Raw genomic sequence first — 18,469 nt, forward strand, 5'->3', positions numbered from 1 at the left:
CTTAAAGTTTCTACTTCACGAGCAGTTGACTTTTTAAAGTGGCACTGCCCTTTTCATCATGTCTTAAAGAAATAATCTCATGTTAAGAGCATTAGAATTACATTGCAATTCCTGTGCAATCAAAAGATGTCATAAGACAATACAGGGGCTTTTTTTTTCTCATTGAGATTTTCAAGTTTAGGTCATGCATTTAGACTGGAAGAAAGGTGTTTTCACTTACAGCAGAGGAAAGGGTTCTTAACAGTAAAATAATAAGGATGTGGAATTTCTAAGTAAAATTTTTGTCTTATCAGATTCTATAGATTTTTGCTAAAAGGACTGGATGTTTGTTTCAAAAATAGAATGGTAAAGGATAAAATTAACATATATGTGAACAGGTAATTGATCCAATGAGAAATTTGATTGCCATTATCGAATCAAGGAGGATCTTTTCCTTTTTTGTGGCATAATTGGAAATGACTACAATTTGTGTTTTTAGTCCTTTTATGGATGAACAGCATAAATAAATCAATTTTAATTTACTTGATGGACTATATATTTTTTTTAAATGGCCTCTATCCCTTCCTTCACTATTCTGAGTTACAGAAGAGTGTGTGTAACTATCCTTTATTTAGAGGCGTCCGCATGGATGGCTGACCCGAGCTAGAGCACAGTGGTGCCCCAAAAAGCTTCAGGTCTAAATTTCTAATGTATTATTGTTAGATCTGGGCCCCCTGTTGTATGCATGGGCAGGCACAGAATAGGGGGACCTGGGTCTAATAATAAATTCAGCATGCCAAACCACTATGTAGAGAACACCTGGTGGGGAATGGCAAAAGAAGCACACAGGGGGGCTTAAGTGGGGAGAAAGACACCCAGAGGAACATGATGGGGAGAAAGTCAACAGATGTGCCTGGGGGTGAGAAAAACACCAAGAAGGACCTGGGGGAGAAAGACACACCTCTGTGTGGGTTTGGGGGACGGGGCACACAGGGGGGTAGAGAGTGAAAGAGACACAAAGGGGCCTGGGGGGAGAGAAGACATGCACAGGAGATGGGGGGAGCCACACAGAGGGGCTAGATGTTAAGATACACACAGAGGGGCTGGAAAACAAGACAGACAAATGGGTTGGAGGTGAAAGAGAAACACACAAAGAAGCTGGGAAGAGTAAAAGACACAAAGGGGCTGAGAGAGAAGGAGACACACAAAGGAGCTGGGGGAGCAAGACACACAAAGGGGGGTTGTAAGATATACACAAGGGAAGGGTAAGACACACAGTGGGGAAAAAAGGATAGTATACAATAAAGGGGGTAAGACATTTAATTTAAGTGTAAGACACAAAATGGGGAATAATAGGGAATAAGATACACTAAAGGGGGTAAGACACAAAAGGGAGGGTTAAGAGCAGGGTGACCAGACGTCCCGGTTTTACCGGGATAGTCCCGGTTTGCGCAGAATTGTCCCTCGACACTTTCTCAGGACACATGAATGTTCCGGTATTTGCCCTCCTGTTATCTGCCTTATTGGGCCAGTGAGGAAGATCAAAGATCTCCTTTACCGGCCCAAAGGCAGTTTGCCACTGCAGAGGGAGGAAGGGAGCTGGGAAACAGAATGCTCCTCCCGCGAGCAGGCAGCTTGGAGCGTTGCTGCGCATTACCATGCTCCGACACAGCACTGTACTCGCGGGAGAAGAGAATAGTCAGTAAGAGGAGCTGCAGGCTGAACTACATGCGACACCACTGGACCACCAGTGCTTGCTTGAAATGTCCCCTCCTCCCACACAGGTCAAATGTAAGAAGAAGGGGGGAATATAACGTGTTGTTTTTTAATATATATATATATATATAAATATATATATATATATATATATATATAAATATAAATGTGGTCCCTTATCCCCCCACACACACTGACCCCCTTCACACACACTGAACCCCTACACACACACACCGCACCCCCTTAAGAGCTATGAGCAGTGCCCACTTTTTTCATTACAAATATGTCATTAAATAAAACTAGGGGTAATGTAATCATATTATTTTCCTTTAACCCCTTAAGGACACATGACGTGTGTGACATGTCATGATTCCATTTTATTCCAGAAGTTTGGTCCTTAAGGGGTTAAACAAGGATTACAAAAGGTAACCCTTTTCCTCCTGCAGGATGTTGGACATAGCATCACTTACATATAAGCGCAAAAGGGCAGAACAGAAGACAAAAGTGACTTTGTAAATGTTTCCAAATGTGGCTATTTTAATCTCAAATTTTGAAATTTACTTTAAATTCCCTTTCAATTCTCACTTCATTGAACAACCCTACGTGTGAGCGATAAGGGTGGCCTTAAAACTCCTACTAGCCCAAGGCAAGTGACCGGGAACTTCACAAACTGGCTTCTTCATGACGGCAACCCAGAGCGTGGTACTACTCGCACAGTGTATTAACATTGCCTCCATCATGAGCCTGCATTTAATAGCATTAAATGTATACACTAAACTGCACTCCCCAGTACTATCAATGAGATCAATCAGTGCTGGATCCAAGTTAACCCACTCTACTAGGCTGAGCTAAATAATATATAATATGCAAAAAAAAAATAAAAAAATAGGTAAATAAAAAATGTGTGGGTGTATTCCTATTTTTTTGTATTTTATTGGCATTGCATCCATCTTGAGCCAGTGTTTATTAGCCCTGCGTCCATCTTGAGCCAGCCCATTCCTGAAGCTGGGTTTTGACAGTACAGACAGAGAACACTAGGTGTCGCTAAAAGCGCAATCTGCGGCGACCTGGAAAGGCAGGAAGACCGCGTCTCGCAATGCGCAATTACGGCTCACGGCCGCGCGCACACGGCACGAAACACACACACACACGCCCGCCCGCATACTGTCGGTTTGGCGCATGCGCGGTGCGCGCGTAATGGCGGCCCTCCGGTGCACACGCGCAATCGGCCTGTAATGGCGGGCTCCCGGGGCGCCTGCGCAGTTGGCGTGTAGTCGCGGGTTCACGTTTCCTTTTGCGCTGCCCAAGCCCTCTCTCTCTCTATATAGATATATAAATAGTCTGCAGCAAGGAAAAATACGAAAAAAAAGTGGGAGTTATCCTCATCATTCATCAGACATGGCTTCTTTTGAAAGCTTGTTCTCAAGACCCCCAAACCCAGCCCTTGACAAAAACATGACAGACTCTGAGCATGCAGGGGATGAAAGGTCGAGTAATATTATGTATATATGTATTCTATCATTGTGTCTAACTGTATGGGGAAAGTGGTGGTGGTGGGGATTGGTATGGGGGGGAGAATGCATGGTATCCTGTCTAAGGTAAAGAAAGGTCTGTTGTAAAAAGAAAAGAGAAAAAAAAATGTGTTGTGATGGAAAAGAACTGGAGATGATGATAAAAATGGCTCCGTGCAATGTTATGCTGTGAATCAGGGCTGGCAAAGAGGGTAGAGGATCCCAGCAGTAATTGTAGAATTACTACCCCTTTTGCTAGGCTGGCAGAGGATCATGGGAGTTGTAGTTCTAAAAGAACAGGATATATATATATATTTTTTCCCCTCTTGGCCAGCTCATGCAGTATTATTTGTTGGATAGGTCTTGCATGCTTGCAGTGATATTTGCTGCACCCTCCCAGTACATTCTAGCCTGTGCATTCTAATAGATTCCATGGTAGAACCCAGCAGAGAGAGCTCCTCCCCTGCTTGGTACCTCCAAACTGTCCCAGATTTAGGTTTAGCATCACCGTACCACTATTGCCCTACAATTCACTACTTGACAAAATGGCTGGAACCCTCTGATCCTGCAGGTTAATCGCGTGTTGACCGATTTGCCTTAAATTTGAGGGATATTTTGAACCACCATAGTTACAACAGTTTCACATCTGGGAACTCATGCTCATGAGTATGACATACTGCTGGGCAGTGTTAATCCGGAGTGAATGCTCAAAACCTAAATATAGGAGACCCAATGTGCACGTCAATGGACGCAATGTGTGTCACGTTCTTTAGTAGAAGCATAGCTGATTTTATAACGGTCATGCAGACAGTCACTAGGGACCTTGGACTAAGATTCAATAATTGAATCTATTTTGAGTATGTATGCCAGATGTTGGATGTACATCCACTGCATTTCCATGAGAAGCATTAGATTGGTGGATCGCAGCAATGTATGTCCAGAATACTTCTTTACGAGAAGCATTTGCTTGGACAGAAGTCATCAATCTTGTTGAATTCACCATGGTGAGGATTGGGCTACAGTGAGGAATTAGTCCTGGTGGTAGGACAACTGCAAGGTTAATTGTTTTTATATTGAAGGAGAAAAAATGGAGGCCGTGTATTCTTATATATTAACGGAACACTCCTAACACCATAACTCCCCCATATGTAAGTTAAGTTGTCAGACAATGGGGTTTACCGTGCACCGCTCCAATTCTTTGCAGGACCCAAGATAATTCATACTAGCCTAAAGTGGTTTGACTACTTACATTTTAGACTGGATACTCCTTCACCATAACAACTACAGCACTGTGTAGTGGTTATGGTACTTGTAGTGTTCTCTTAAAGGAACACTCCACTGTTGGGTTTTTTGGGTTGTTGTTTTCTCCATTGTTTAGTAGATATACTTCAAAGAAAACATGCCTGCATTTTCTTTGTCAGTACATGAAAAAACAACTTGCAAAAGCTCCAGCTATGCTGTCCTGCAGCCTTTGCCACTTGCAAGCCATCCTTGAAACAAGCTTTCAGTTTGTACTGGTGAATTCATCAAAAGTAGGCTTCTCATTAAGAAGCCTCTGTGTTGGAGGCGCGAGCACGTATGTGATTGCTTTCCAATGCTTCTCAATGAGCTGCCTTAAAGGGGCACTATAGTCACCAGAACAACTACAGCTTATTGAATTTGTTCTGGTGAGTAGAATCATTACATTCAGGCTTTTTGTTGTAAACACTGTCTTTTCAGAGAAAATGCAGTGTTTACATTACAGCCTAGGGATAACTTCACTGGCCACTCCTCAGATGGCTGTTAGAGATCCTTCCTGGGTCATGGCTGCCTAAAATGCATCCAAACATTCAGTATCTCCTCCCTCTGCATGCAGACACTGAACTTTTCCTCATAGAGATTCATTGATTCAATTCATCTCTATGAGGAGATACTGATTGGCCAGGGCTGTGTTTGATTCATGCTGGCTCTGCCCCTGAACTGCCTCTTTGTCAGTCTCAGCCAATCCTATGGGGAAGCACTGTGATTGGATCAGGCTACCACTTCTGATGAGGTCAGCAGACTGCTTGTTTTTTTTTAGGCAAACCGCATGCAGAGTTACAGCTTCAGGCATGAATACAGTAAAATGTTGCTATATTTATGGAGGCATGAGGGGCCCAGGGGGGCTAGATAGTGGTGTTAACACTATTGGGTCAGGAATACATGTTTGTGTTCCTGACCCTATAGTGATCCTTTTAAATAAGGGGGAAGACAGGCACGCTCTAGCACAGCTCTGTGGAACTAAAAGAAGCTGAAGAAAACATCCCAGGGTGTTTCAATGATAGAAAGGGAGGTGTTTATGCCCCAATTTTAACAGTGACAATTTCTATTGAACTTAGTTGAAACTGTTGGAAATATGTCAGTCTCCAAACACATAAAGCACTTTAGCAAGTTAAAGCACTGCACGTGTCTGGTGTGTTCCTTTAAAGGAACAAACACTAACTTACACTTTGCCCTGTGTGCTTCAAAAGGCAAACGGAAAGCCCTGATACAAAACGATAATTTTTCATCAAATCTAGGCATCCTGTTGAATACATTTTTATGTTTTTGATAGAACCTGGATGGCCACTATTGTAGACTTCAGTATTTAGGTCTTTCATCCTATGTAGCTCTCTAAATTATGAGATTCTTATCCCAATTTGCAAACCTGGGTTTCCATTTTATGTATCACCTGTGAAACCGCAAGTTGTCTGCAGAGTTTGAGTCTACAAATGTGGTTATAAGGATGGTGACCTTGTATCTGACAGCTAAAATTGGCTTTTTAACAGCACTGTGGAATAAGTACAAATTTTTGAGGGGAAAACCTGTTTATTTAGATTTTCTGCAACTGTAATGACAATCAAAAACCTACATTTTATTTATGAGCCTCGAGTAAACTTATCAAGAGGAACAAATTTAAAGTAGTGAGCATATAAGGATAATCGCTCTTAAAGGACCACTCTAGGCACCCAGACCACTTCAGCTTAATGAAGTGGTCTGGGTGCCAGGTCCAGCTGGGGTTAACTAATTGTTTTATAAACATAGCAGTTTCAGAGAAACTGCTATGTTTATCAATTAGTTAAGCCTTCCCCCAAAGCCTCTAGCGGCTGACAGCCGCTAGAGGCGCTTGCGTGATTCTCACTGTGAAAATCACAGTGAGAGCACGCAAGCATCCATAGGAAAGCATTATGAATGCTTTCCTATGTGACCGGCTGAATGCGCGCGCAGCTCTTGCCGCGCGTGCGCATTCAGCCGACGGGGAGGAACGGAGGCGGAGAGGAGGAGGAGAGCTCCCCGCCCCAGCGCTGGAAAAAGGTAAGTTTTACCCCTTTTCCCCTTTCCAGAGCCGGGCGGGAGGGGGTCCCTGAGGGTGGGGGCACCCTCAGGGCACTCTAGTGCCAGGAAAACGAGTATGCTTTCCTGGCACTAGAGTGGTCCTTTAATCACTTCATAACTCATGAATTGCATGCATGTTTTGAGCAGTCATTTGTAGTTTTCTTAACCCCTTCAGGACGGAGTCAATAGTGCACGTTCTGATCAAAACAAAACGTAAACAAAAACTGGAATTTGCGCTATATATCTGTTCAACCGTAATTCACCTCTTTCATATTAAATGCACCCACACTTATTATATATCATTTTGTTCGGGAGAAACAGGGCTTTAATTTACCATTAACTATTCATATATGGAATATAATTTATTATGAATAAAATAAAAAAAACTGTGAGAAATTTATTTATTTTTTAAAAATGTGTAGTTCCGCCTCACATTTCAGCTGTAAATGTCATAATACTGTTAAGTTTTACTGCAACAAAATGCACATATTTGTAATCAGCGATGTCTCACGAGTACAACAGTACCCCCCATTAACAGTTTTATGGTGTTTTGGAAAGTTACAGGGTCAAATATAGAACGTTCCATTTTCAAATTGAAATTTGCCAGATTAGTAATGTTACCTTTGAGACGGTGTGGTAGCCCAGGAATGAGAATTACCCCCATAATGGCATACCATTTGAAAAAGTAGACAACCAAAGGTATTGAAAGTGGGGTATGTTTAGTCTTTTTTAGTAGCCACGTAGTCACAAACACTGGCCAAAGTTAGCGTTCATATTTGTTTTTGTGTTAAAAAAGCAAAAAACGAATATTTGGCCAGTGTTTGTGACTAAGTGGCTACTAAAAATGACTGGACATACCCCATTTGCAATACCTTGGGTTGTCTACTTTTGCAAATGGTATGCCATCATGGGGGTAGTTCTCATTCCTGGGCTACCATACGCTCTCAAAGGCAACATAACCAATCTGGCAAATTTCAATGTCAAAAAAATGAAATGCAAGTCTTATATGTGACTCTCTAACTTTCCAAAACACCATGAACCCTGTACATGGGGGGTACTGTTATTCTCGGGAGATTTCACTAAACACAAATATTAGTGTTTTAAAACAGTAAAACATATTACAACAATAATATAGTCCATAAAAGTGCAGTTCGTTTGTAAAAAATGCAAAAAACATCACTTTTACTTAAAATATCATCGTTGTAATACAATTTACCAGTTTGAAACACTAATATGTGAGTTCAGCGAAGTCTCCCGAGTAAAACAGTACCCCCTATGTACAGGTTTTATGGTGTCGTGGAGAATTACAGGGTCAAATATAGTGCTTGCGAATTAAATTCTCTGCACTTTCTCCCTGTGTAGTCAGGCATGTCAATCAAATTTTAATTAATCAAATCACATAATTATGTTAAAAGATTACTTAAATATACATGTAGAATTTTAATATATATACATATATAGGTATTTAAATTCTACGTGTATACTAATGTAATCTTTTATGTATATATATGTGTGTATATATATATATATATTTATTTGCGGTTATTTGGATTTTATATATAGATAGATATATATAGAATGTCATTCTAAGTGTATTTTGTTACCAATATATATTAATAACAAAATACAGTTAGAAAGAAATTACATATGAATATATAATTTATATTAAATTTTGTTTCAATATTTTATTTATTTTATTATTTTTTATTATTTTAATTATACGTATATATAATATATATGTACATCTATTATATATATATATATATATATATTATATATATGTAACATCATTCTAAGTGTATTTTAATGCTAATATATATACTTATATTAGTATTAAAATACACTTTGTATGACGTTACATATATATAATATGTGTGTGTGTATGTATGTATGTATGTATGTATGTATGTATGTATATGTAAATATTTTCAATTTATTTTTTAACATGTTTAATTTCTTTTTTTATACTTTCTTACCAGCAGGGGGACTGTCTGATATTTTAGACAGTCCCCCTGCTGACAGATCCATAGCCAGCTATAGGGGGCCATGTGAACGCTCTTTGAGAGCGATCACATGGCCCCCGGGGGCCTCATTTGCCGTGGGAGGGCTGCCTGGGCTGTCAGGCAGCCCCCCAGAAGAGGATCGCGGCGGAGGTAAGAATAACTTACCTCCTGGGGCTCAAAGCCGTTACAGCGTTCCATGCTGCCGCAACGGCTTTAAAGCCCATTATAATGGGGACGGCATGGAACGCCGTAACGGCTTTAACGGGTTAATGTGATTTATGATCTCTAAAGCGCGGGGGGGCATAGTATTTGTGCAATCTTGGTGGTTAAAGGAACACTATAGTGTTAGGAATACAAACGTGGGACCCCGTTCTGCGGCGAATAAATGGTTAATTAACCATTTATTTACTTACCTTAATCCAGTGCCGGGCTCCCTTGGCACTGGTGACCTCTCCTCCTCCATCAACATCAGCTTCTGAGTGGAGCCAAATGCGCATACGCGGCTACAGGAGCACGCGCATTCAACCCGCCCATAGGAAAGCATTACTCGGTGGTTTCCTATGGGGATCTTTTTTGATGCTGGACTCCGTGAGGACGTCCGGCATCAAATAGGTGTGATTTACTTCATGTAAATCGCGGAAGCGGCCTCTAGTGGCTTTCAGTGAGACAGCCACTAGAGGCTGGATTAACCCTGCAGTGTAAACATTTCTCTGAAAGTGCTATGTTTTCAGCTGCAGGGTTAAAACTAGGGGTACCAGGCACCCAGACCACTTCATTGAGCTGAAGTGGTCTGGGTGCCTATACAGACAACGGTTTCAAACATTTTGATAGATTTACAATAAATATTCAATGGTACTTGGGGTCGACCTGCAATATGGCACTGACTGTGGAATTCCTAGCTAATGTTGGGATAGTAAGTTAAACATTGTCAAATTACTCTACTGCTTACCCCTGTTGGAAGTGTGGAGAGAGAGGAGATTATGATATATATCATTCAGTCTGGGATTTAATGGTGTACCAAGTTGTCTCTGCACACTATAAAAACAGACAACGTGTAAGGGTTCTTATCAGTCTTGCATATTATCATATCCATTTCAGCACCGAGAACAAGGAGGCAGGAGATCCCATAAGCATTCTCTACTATTGCATTGTTCATGGTCAGCCTTGCCATTTGCAGATGATGAAAGAACTGCTGGGAGTTAGGTGTGCAAGTGCCAAATTCTTGCTGTGCAGAGGTGGGCTAAGAAATTTGTGGGGCGAGTTTGGAGACTGTTGTGGGGATGCAGTGTTTGTATTTGCTGCCAAAATGAACACTGGTGAGAACTGACTTTGAGATAGGAAAATCATAGTTGCAATACAAAGAATTTTGAAGACATGTTGTTTCTAAATCCTTTTAATCTTGCTGTATTGACATGAGGTAACAACTTTTTTTTTACATATTTTTAAAAATGGTGCCTTGTTCTCCTCGTTGCAGTCACAACATGAAATATACTTGGTTGTCTACTTGTACACTTTGATGGGGATTGAATTTAAAAAGTGGGAAATTGTCAACAAAATTCTCATTCTTTTGGGAACAAATTAATTGTAATAAGGTTCGCTCCTAACCCCCTTAAAGGACCACTATAGGCACCCAGACCACTTCAGCTTAATGAAGTGGTCTGGGTGCCAGGTCCAGCTAGGTTTAACCCTTTTTGCTGTAAACATAGCAGTTTCAGAGAAACTGCTATGTTTACCTGTGGGTTAATCCAGCCTCTAGTGGCTGTCTCATTGACAGCCGCAAAAGGCGCTTCCGCGCTTCTCACTGTGATTTTCACAGTGAGAAGACGCCAGTGTCCATAGGAAAGCATTGAGAATGCTTTCCTATGGACTTGCTGAATGCGCACGCGGCTCTTGCCGCACATGCGCATTCAGCCAGGGACGTCAGAAGAGGGAGGGGAGTTCCAGCACCGAGGGAGCCCGGCGCTGGAAAAAAGGTAAGGGATTAACCCCTTCCTCCCCCTTCAGTGCCACGGGATGGGGACCCTGAGGGTGAGGGCACCCTCAGGGCACTATAGTGCCAGGAAAACTAGTATGTTTTCCTGGCACTATAGTGGTCCTTTAAGGATGGAGGAAATTGTCCATGTTCTGAACCAAAACAAAACCTAGAGTTTGATTTAGATAGCTGTTCCACCCATAAGTTACCTCTTTCATATTAATTGCACCCACACTTATTTTATATCATCTTGTTCTGGAGAAATAGGGCTGTCATTTCATGTCACATATTTATACATGAAACATAATTTAAAGTGACACACTAGTCACCATAACAACTTCATCTAAATGAAGTTGTTATGGTTCCTGGAAGCCCATTTGTACACTCTTACCTTAAGGGATTAAACTGTTCACAGTTGTTGCTTCCAGGTCCCTCATGCGGTATCCGGCTTTTTGAATCTGTGTTACAGGTAGCGAGGAGTGCCGCTGATTGTCTTGAGCGGTCAGCTGACACTCTAAGCCAATCAGCATCTCCCCATTGATAAAAACAAAACGCATCAATGCGAGCTACTGAGTGCCTTAGAGTGTCAGCAATAATAATCACTTTTACTGCAATATATATTTTGTATGCTGTGATGTTCCAACAATGCCCCCATATACAGGTTTCATGGTGTTTTGGAAAATTTGGGTCAAAAATAGGGTTTGCCCATTTCTGTTTTTACACATTGAAATCTGCCAGATTTATTCTCTCTGCCTATGTTGCCTTTAAAACTGTATGACAGCCCAAGAATGAGATTAACCCAGGTAATATGGAGTATATCTAGACTTTTCTTTTAGTAGCCACTTAGACACAAACCCTGGCCAAAGTTAGTTCATGTGTTTTTTTGCATTTTTGGCACAAAAACTGAACTTTCACTGAGGAATGATATCGTCATTATACAGTTTACTGCTCTAAAATAATATTTGTGTTCATTGATGTCTCTCAAATGCATCAGTTCCCCGCTGTACAGGTTTTGGGGGTTTTTAAAAAGTTGAAGGGTCAAATATCGGGCATGCAAATTAAATTCTCTGTTCTGCCTGGATTAACGTCATAAAGAAGTTAAGGGCTTAATTTTAATATTCTGTAACGTGTTTTCACAGAGAGGATGGGGAACTGGAAGATGGTGAAATAGATGATGGAGGCTTTGAAGAAGAAAAAGAACCAAAAGCAATTGAGTCTGAAAAGCCAGTCAGTGAAAAAGTTCACAAAAAATCTAAAAAGAGGAGGAAGAAAGAGAGAGAGAAGGAAAAAAAGAAAGAAAAACGTCGCAGACGTGAAAAACAAAAGGTGAAATTTCTTTGATTAATTTAACTCAAGACTGTAACATCTTTCTTGGAGAGTAGCTTGTAATCTGACACTAAAGGGAACATCAGTATCTTGTACTTTAAAAATAGGCTTTATTTAACAATATATTTGGTTCTAAGGATGCTTTTAATTTGTTCACTTATTTTTTGTGACTGTTGAGAGGAGGTTAAAGGGTTATTATAAAGCTTTTAAAAGAGGGCACTGATTTAATTCTCCCTTTTGGGTATTGTAGAGAACGTGCCCCTCACAATTCGCTGTAATACATAAAAATAAAAGGTTTTACTTACCTAATATACAGCTCAGGGCGAAGCTCCCGGCGTTGCTTTTTTACGCCCCATTCTAAAGTGTCAGTGGGTCTGCACACAGTCCAATCAGTCTTCTCATAGAGAAGGGGTGTTTTTAAAATAAAAATAAAAACACCAATGAGGGATGCGGGATAGAGCACAGAGTGAAGGTGTGTGAAGGGAGAGCCAGGGCTACTGCAAGGATTTTTGCCACCCTAGGCAAAGCCTCATTTTGCCGCCCCAATTGGCTCTGCCCTTGACTCTGCCCCCTCCTGCAGTGTGTGCAGGAGGGTGCGTATAATGGATGAGGTGTAAGTGTATAGTGGATGCAGTGTGTGTTTATATGGTGGATGCAGATTGTATGTTTGAGTAATGGATGCAGAGTGTGTGTGTGTGTGTGTTTGTGTAGTGTGTGTAAAGTGGCAGTATAAATAGTGCAAGGTAGTAAAGTGAAGTTAGAAGTGGCACACACACTCAAACACACAAATACACAGGTACACATAAACTGACACATAGGAGCACATACTCAGATATACACACACAGACACACGGGTACACACAGGTTGATGGGAGTTGGAGCCGAAGGCACCAAGCTTTCTCAGCACCTCTGTTCTCTGTATGCTGCTGCTGCCTCCTACCCATGCTGCTCCCTGTTAGCTGGCCGTGAGGAAGTGACCTCACTAATATCACTTCCTCCCAGCAGGCCACGGGGGAACACAGACAGGGGCCATGTTTAACGCGGGCAGCTGTGGAACACAGAGAAAAGAGCCCGGCTGCGACCTGCTAGGGAGACAGAGTGACAAGGGCCCTGCTGCGACCACAAGGTTTAATATGCCGCCGCCGGGAACACAAACAGGGCGCTGCAATTAGATTTATGGCGCTCACTTAAATGCTCTTTTAAGAGCAGCGCTTGCGCTCCCCTCTTTTTTTTTTCTTTTTTTTTTTAAACGTGTAATTTATGCACAGAATTGCCATTGCCAGTCCGGAACAGCGCTCTGGGCTGGCAATGTTATGTGTGCTGGGGGTGCAACTTGCCCCCAGAACACAATTACTAATATTTTTGTATGTGCAGTATTTCAGGTAGAAACACTGCACATACTGACTCTTACCACCATGACCACTTCAAATCACTGAAGGGGTCAGAGTAACCCTTTAATGACTAAAATATGCCCTGTACTGCAAGCGGTGCTGTATGTTTAAGTAAGGATTCAAAATTACATCTCCAACTGCATGTCTCTGCTGGCCTAATAGGATTAAATGGACACTAAAGTCACCCAGACCACTTCATTTTAAGATCTTTTTTGTAAAGCCTGACTCTTTTTATTATATTGGTTAAAACATTGTGTGTGCCTGTGTAGTTGTATTCACATGGCTACTTAACGCTTGCAAATGTACATTCGCATTTTCTTCCTTGCTGTCATAAACAACAAACACTAGATAAACTAGATTAAAAAAAAAAAATAAAATTCTTTACAGGTTGCCCATCTGACAGTACACTTGCAGTTTTCATGTATTGCTAGTTGTGCTGGAGTTATTACGGAGTGTGGCTATTCTACAATCTAAATAAGTCTTTGGTATATTTGGTATTTACATTCATGTTTCTTAATGAAATAAAAGACTAGATGATCATGTAAAATGAAGTTCCGTGCATCCCATTTTAAGATCCTTTAGAAGTAAAATGAGCAGTAAATGAGATCTTCCATTTATTTGTTTTTCTAAATTGAAAGTCACTGGTTTTGAGGAAAATGCTTGCTTGTTATTTTATTGATACATGGCTTAAAGATGGTGGGCAGAATAAAGTTGCTAGTAAAATTTCAAGATGAACAGAAGTTGTAATTGGAGTACCCTTGGCCATCCTCTTTGTAATTTGTAAATGAATAGCCTTTCAATGCAAATAGTTTATATCCGTATTTGCTTTAATAACCCAAAACTAGGTTAAGCTAATGCACTCAGAGCAGGATAATGCAGAAGATAATTTGATAAATTGGTGAACTAGGCAGGCAAGTGGAAAATTAGATCCAAAGTTGGTAATAATAAATATGTGCATTTTGGGATGAGGTTCAAATTGCAACATATGATATTATGATGATATTTTGTTAGGGATATAGTTAAATGGCAAGGAGTTGAGAATAAATGTAAACAGAATAGGTCGCAAAATTCTTTCAGTCTTAAGCTGCAAATACCAGCAAGATACTGTTATGTATGGAAAAAAAGGAGTATTCATTTTTGTGGTTTAAGTCAATGGTAAAAAATCCTCTTTTGTCAAATTAAATTTGCAGTAATATATTTTTAGTTTTGAAGGATATTACAGAACTTCTAAAAGTTCAGAGACTAGGGGGTGTGGCTGACTGAGCGAGCGGGCGCATGGTTTTGTGGCTCTGGTCGTGGTAGCCCTATAGCAGCGTTTCCCAAACCAGTCCTCAAGACTCAACAACAGTCCAGGTTTTGTTAGTATCTCCATTGTATTAAAACAGGGAAATACATAAATCCTGGACTGTTGGTGGACCATGAGGACTGGTTTGGGAACCACTGCCTATAGCATACAATCGAGCATCCATCACGGTGAATACTGACATAACGGACAGACTAATGATTGGAAGGTCACATATGTTGCTCTCAAGACCGGGAGAAGCCCCTAGATCCTTGACAGAGAAAACAGAGTCACAGAAGAGAGCAAGATAGGGCCTACTCGGCTGCTCTGTCTCTGACATCTGATTGAGCGTCAGATTCAGAGCCTCTACCCTCCGGTTTGGAAGATTCCCCCATCATGGAGTGAAAAATGCTGACTCTCTACTTCTTCACTACCTCTGCAACACCTTACAAGAAGACTTTAAAAGGATAGCGGCGAAGCTACATAAAGACATCGGTGCACTTGGGGTCCGAACTGACACACTTGAAGGCGAACACTGATGAGTTGTGTATTGCCCACAACAAACTGATGGAGAATCTGCAGACAATGGAGGCCAATACATTGTTCTGATGATCAGATTGGCATACCTAGATGACTGCTGATGCTGCAACAATGTTCCAGATTCGGTTACCCTGAAGAGCTATTTGATTTTTTGCAGAGCCAATTTGCCTTTAATAGCTGAGGAACAACTAGCTGTAGACCAGAAACAGACTGCCAAGACCCAAAAAATCTCCTGCTTACTATGGTGCAATACCACTGCTCTCAGGCCAAAGAGGCAGCCATGGCTACAGCCCGAAAGCAAGTGACCTTGCCAGACCCATACAGGGACATCGCTTTATATCTTTTTGCAGACCTACCATGGCCACGATAGCAAGGTGACATGAATTTTCTGTCATGAAAATCCTAAGGCATCATAAAGTAGCCTATCAATGGGGCTTCCCTATCCCTAAGATATTGGTGTGGAATGAAGCCCTAAAGGTGAACACCCCAGAAGATGGTGAAAGGGTCCTACGGTACTGGAATCTGTCAGCCCCAACTGTGTTCCCAAGCAGATTGGCAGAAAGTTCAACCCGACTGTCCCTGAATGGAGGCGGAAGAGATCACTGAAGTGAACTTGCTGTTCGAAAGGCTAAGTTTTTGTGACCGAGCTCCTGTACTCTGACCGAGCACCTGCGCCCAGTCTGCTTCTTAGCCAATTGAAGTCGCTGAAGCTTGACTGGGGTCTCTCTCCGGATCTCTTCTTCCAGGCAGGGATCGTCTGGAGCTCTGCTTATAGTGCTAACTATAGCCTTTACAAAGGCACTTGCGGCTCTCCGTCCTAGAGTCTTGACTTATCCCAGGGCTAGAAGGATTCTTCAGTCAGCAAAAAGGTCCGAAGGCTCTATCACTGGGATCCCAAAAAATCCACATAGGACATAAGTTCTAATAGGAGCTAACAACATACAAAGCTTTATTTTTACTTGAGATTAGCCCATATGATTATTACATAAAGATTGCTGTGACTACGCAAAAAAATACAAACTGTCAAATCATAGCAGAAAACCTAAAGTAACTTATTATAACACAATAACATATTTATAAAGGGGTGGGAAAGACCAGAATTTGCAATATGGAAATCTACCCGAACATGCAGTTTACCAAGTCTTGCTATTCAGTTAGTGCAAATTGCTGTTGCTAGATCCTTGCAACCAACAGATGGTGCTGTACAGGTTCCATAGCCTAATCCACCTAGTTAATTGCAAGGATTAGCAAGACAGGAGAGCATACCGACATTTAACCACATTACACACATACCCTGCATCAACAATGTACACAGGGTGACTTAAACATCGGATTAGTTCAGGGCCCTACATAAAATGTCAGTATGAAATCCCAGTTGATGGTGACTACCGTCACAGTTTTCTTGCCGCAACTTGTCCAGGGTACACTGGAGTTGACAACCTACACTCCCCTTCTGAGGTCTCCAACTAGCAACACCTTGTTATATTCATAAGCGTTGAAAATATATATTTTAAATCAATAAAAAGGGTTGAGGACCACATGGGAGATTTAAGGGCGTGACAGAACACGCCTGGAAGTGTCTCTGGGGAAAAATGGGACAACACCCTGTACCTATAATGGGTACAGGGTGACTAAAACCTAAGACCTACATAAAGTGTCCCTCTTCAGCCCCCAGTGATGGTGACTACCGTCATAATATCCATGGGCCCACCTCCCTCTAGAGTGTTTGGCTCACAAAACTGACTAAATTGGCAACTCACAACAAATGGGGAGTGGATCAGACTCAATCTTAGCTCCTACAGAAGCTTGCAAAACTAAAATTTGCCTAGATCTTCAGCTGTGCACTTGCAGTCTTTCGGTCTGTCGACAGCTCGAGATCACAAGCTGAATAATGAAGTGTGTGAGGTAAGGCTACAAAGCTCAGGGTATATGCCTGTAGCCATATTGAAGACACCTCAAAAACTTCCAAAATGGCATATTTATTGTCTTCAGAGGGCACTAGATTGGCAAATACAGTAGACAAACTAACAACATTTTGTCTCCCTATACAACTTTGCTTCAGAGGCTGGGTTCCAACCACTCAAAGACACAAGTTCCTAGATGCTATTAGCCTCCCCTCTCCATGGACCAAAAGGTGGCACTGGATGTCTCATTCACTAAGGAGTAGGATTATAAAGCCATATTCTCCATGCCATGCCACAAAGCTCCAGGCCCCACTGCTTCCCTTCACAATATAACATGAAGTATGCACTGCTTCTGACCCCACACCTAACTAAATTATTCAACCATATACTAACAGACGAAATCCCTTCTGAAATGCTTGAAGCACACATAATTATACTTTCCATATTAGGAAAACCACCAAATACAAGTGCCAATTTCAGGCTTATTTCCTTATTAAATATAGGTACAAAATTATACGCCAAATTATTGGTGAGTAGTCTAAAACCCCTTCTAGCCTAATTGGTGTCATAAGAACAAGCAGGGATAATGTAAGTTTAATTGGCAAATATATCTTGCGCACACAGGGGTTAATTTTGGCATTCGAAAATGCGTTTGACCGACTCAGCTGGACATACATGCTGCCATGCTCTGCAAATTAATGCTTCCCAGCATATATATTTGCAGCCTTCAGTTAAGGTTGCCAATGCTGGCTTTGTGTCCAAGTCTCTCCCTATCACTAATGGCACGCACCTGGTGTATCCTTTATCTCCTCTTATCTTTGCCCTAACACTGAAACCACTAATTTGCCACATTAAGTCTCACACTTAATCAAAAATATCTTGCTGTTAGGGACCAGGAACCGGACAGAGACAGAACGTAAGCTGCAAAAAATCTTTATTAATAATAAATAGAAAAATGGTAAAAAAAAATAGTCTATACTTGAAGTCCAGGAAGCTAGCTGGCTTCAGGAATCAAAGCGGGTAGTTAAGTGAGCTGGAATCAGAAGAATGGAGATCATCAAAGTCAGGGACCAGAAGGGAAGTCAGCCAAACCAGGTAAACACAGGAATTGCTCTAGAAAACCAGAAACAACGCAAGGGCAAGGCGGTACTGAGACTTGCTGCTTAACCCTTAACCCTTTAATGACGAGTGACGGACGAGGTCCGTCACTCAGGGGATTGCCATAACGACGAGTGACGGACTTTGTCCGTCACCCGTTAAAATTAACCCCAGATCGCCGCGATCACGGGGTTAATGGTGCTCCGGTCTGCCTCTGTATTAGAGGCAGACCGGGAGCACCGACTTGCGCTGTCCCAGCACATGTGCCCGCTCTGACAGCATGTCAGAGCGAGCACATGTGCTGTGTATACTTACTTTGCGCCTCCCTGCACTTCCGGGTTCACTGTGAAGTGCAGGGAGACGGATCATCAGTGATCTTGCCCCCTGTCAAAAAATAAATAAAGTTAAATTAAA

The 18,469-nt window shown here is 41.6% G+C and overlaps 1 protein-coding gene across 1 annotated transcript in view; it reads left to right on the top strand.

Annotated features, from left to right (window-relative positions):
- The first annotated feature begins 2,919 nt into the window (after window positions 1-2,919).
- ZC3H6 (zinc finger CCCH-type containing 6) overlaps window positions 2,920-18,469 on the top strand; it is a 52,499-nt gene continuing 36,949 nt past the window's right edge. Inside the window, exons 1-2 of the mRNA XM_063443678.1 lie at window positions 2,920-3,182; window positions 11,654-11,840. Of these exons, the coding sequence (XP_063299748.1) occupies window positions 3,094-3,182; window positions 11,654-11,840 (276 nt within the window). The 5' untranslated portion in view covers window positions 2,920-3,093. The remainder of the gene's footprint in view (window positions 3,183-11,653; window positions 11,841-18,469) is intronic.

Source organism: Pelobates fuscus, chromosome 2, assembly GCF_036172605.1.
Source record: "Pelobates fuscus isolate aPelFus1 chromosome 2, aPelFus1.pri, whole genome shotgun sequence".
Classification (NCBI taxonomy): Eukaryota; Metazoa; Chordata; class Amphibia; order Anura; family Pelobatidae; genus Pelobates; species Pelobates fuscus.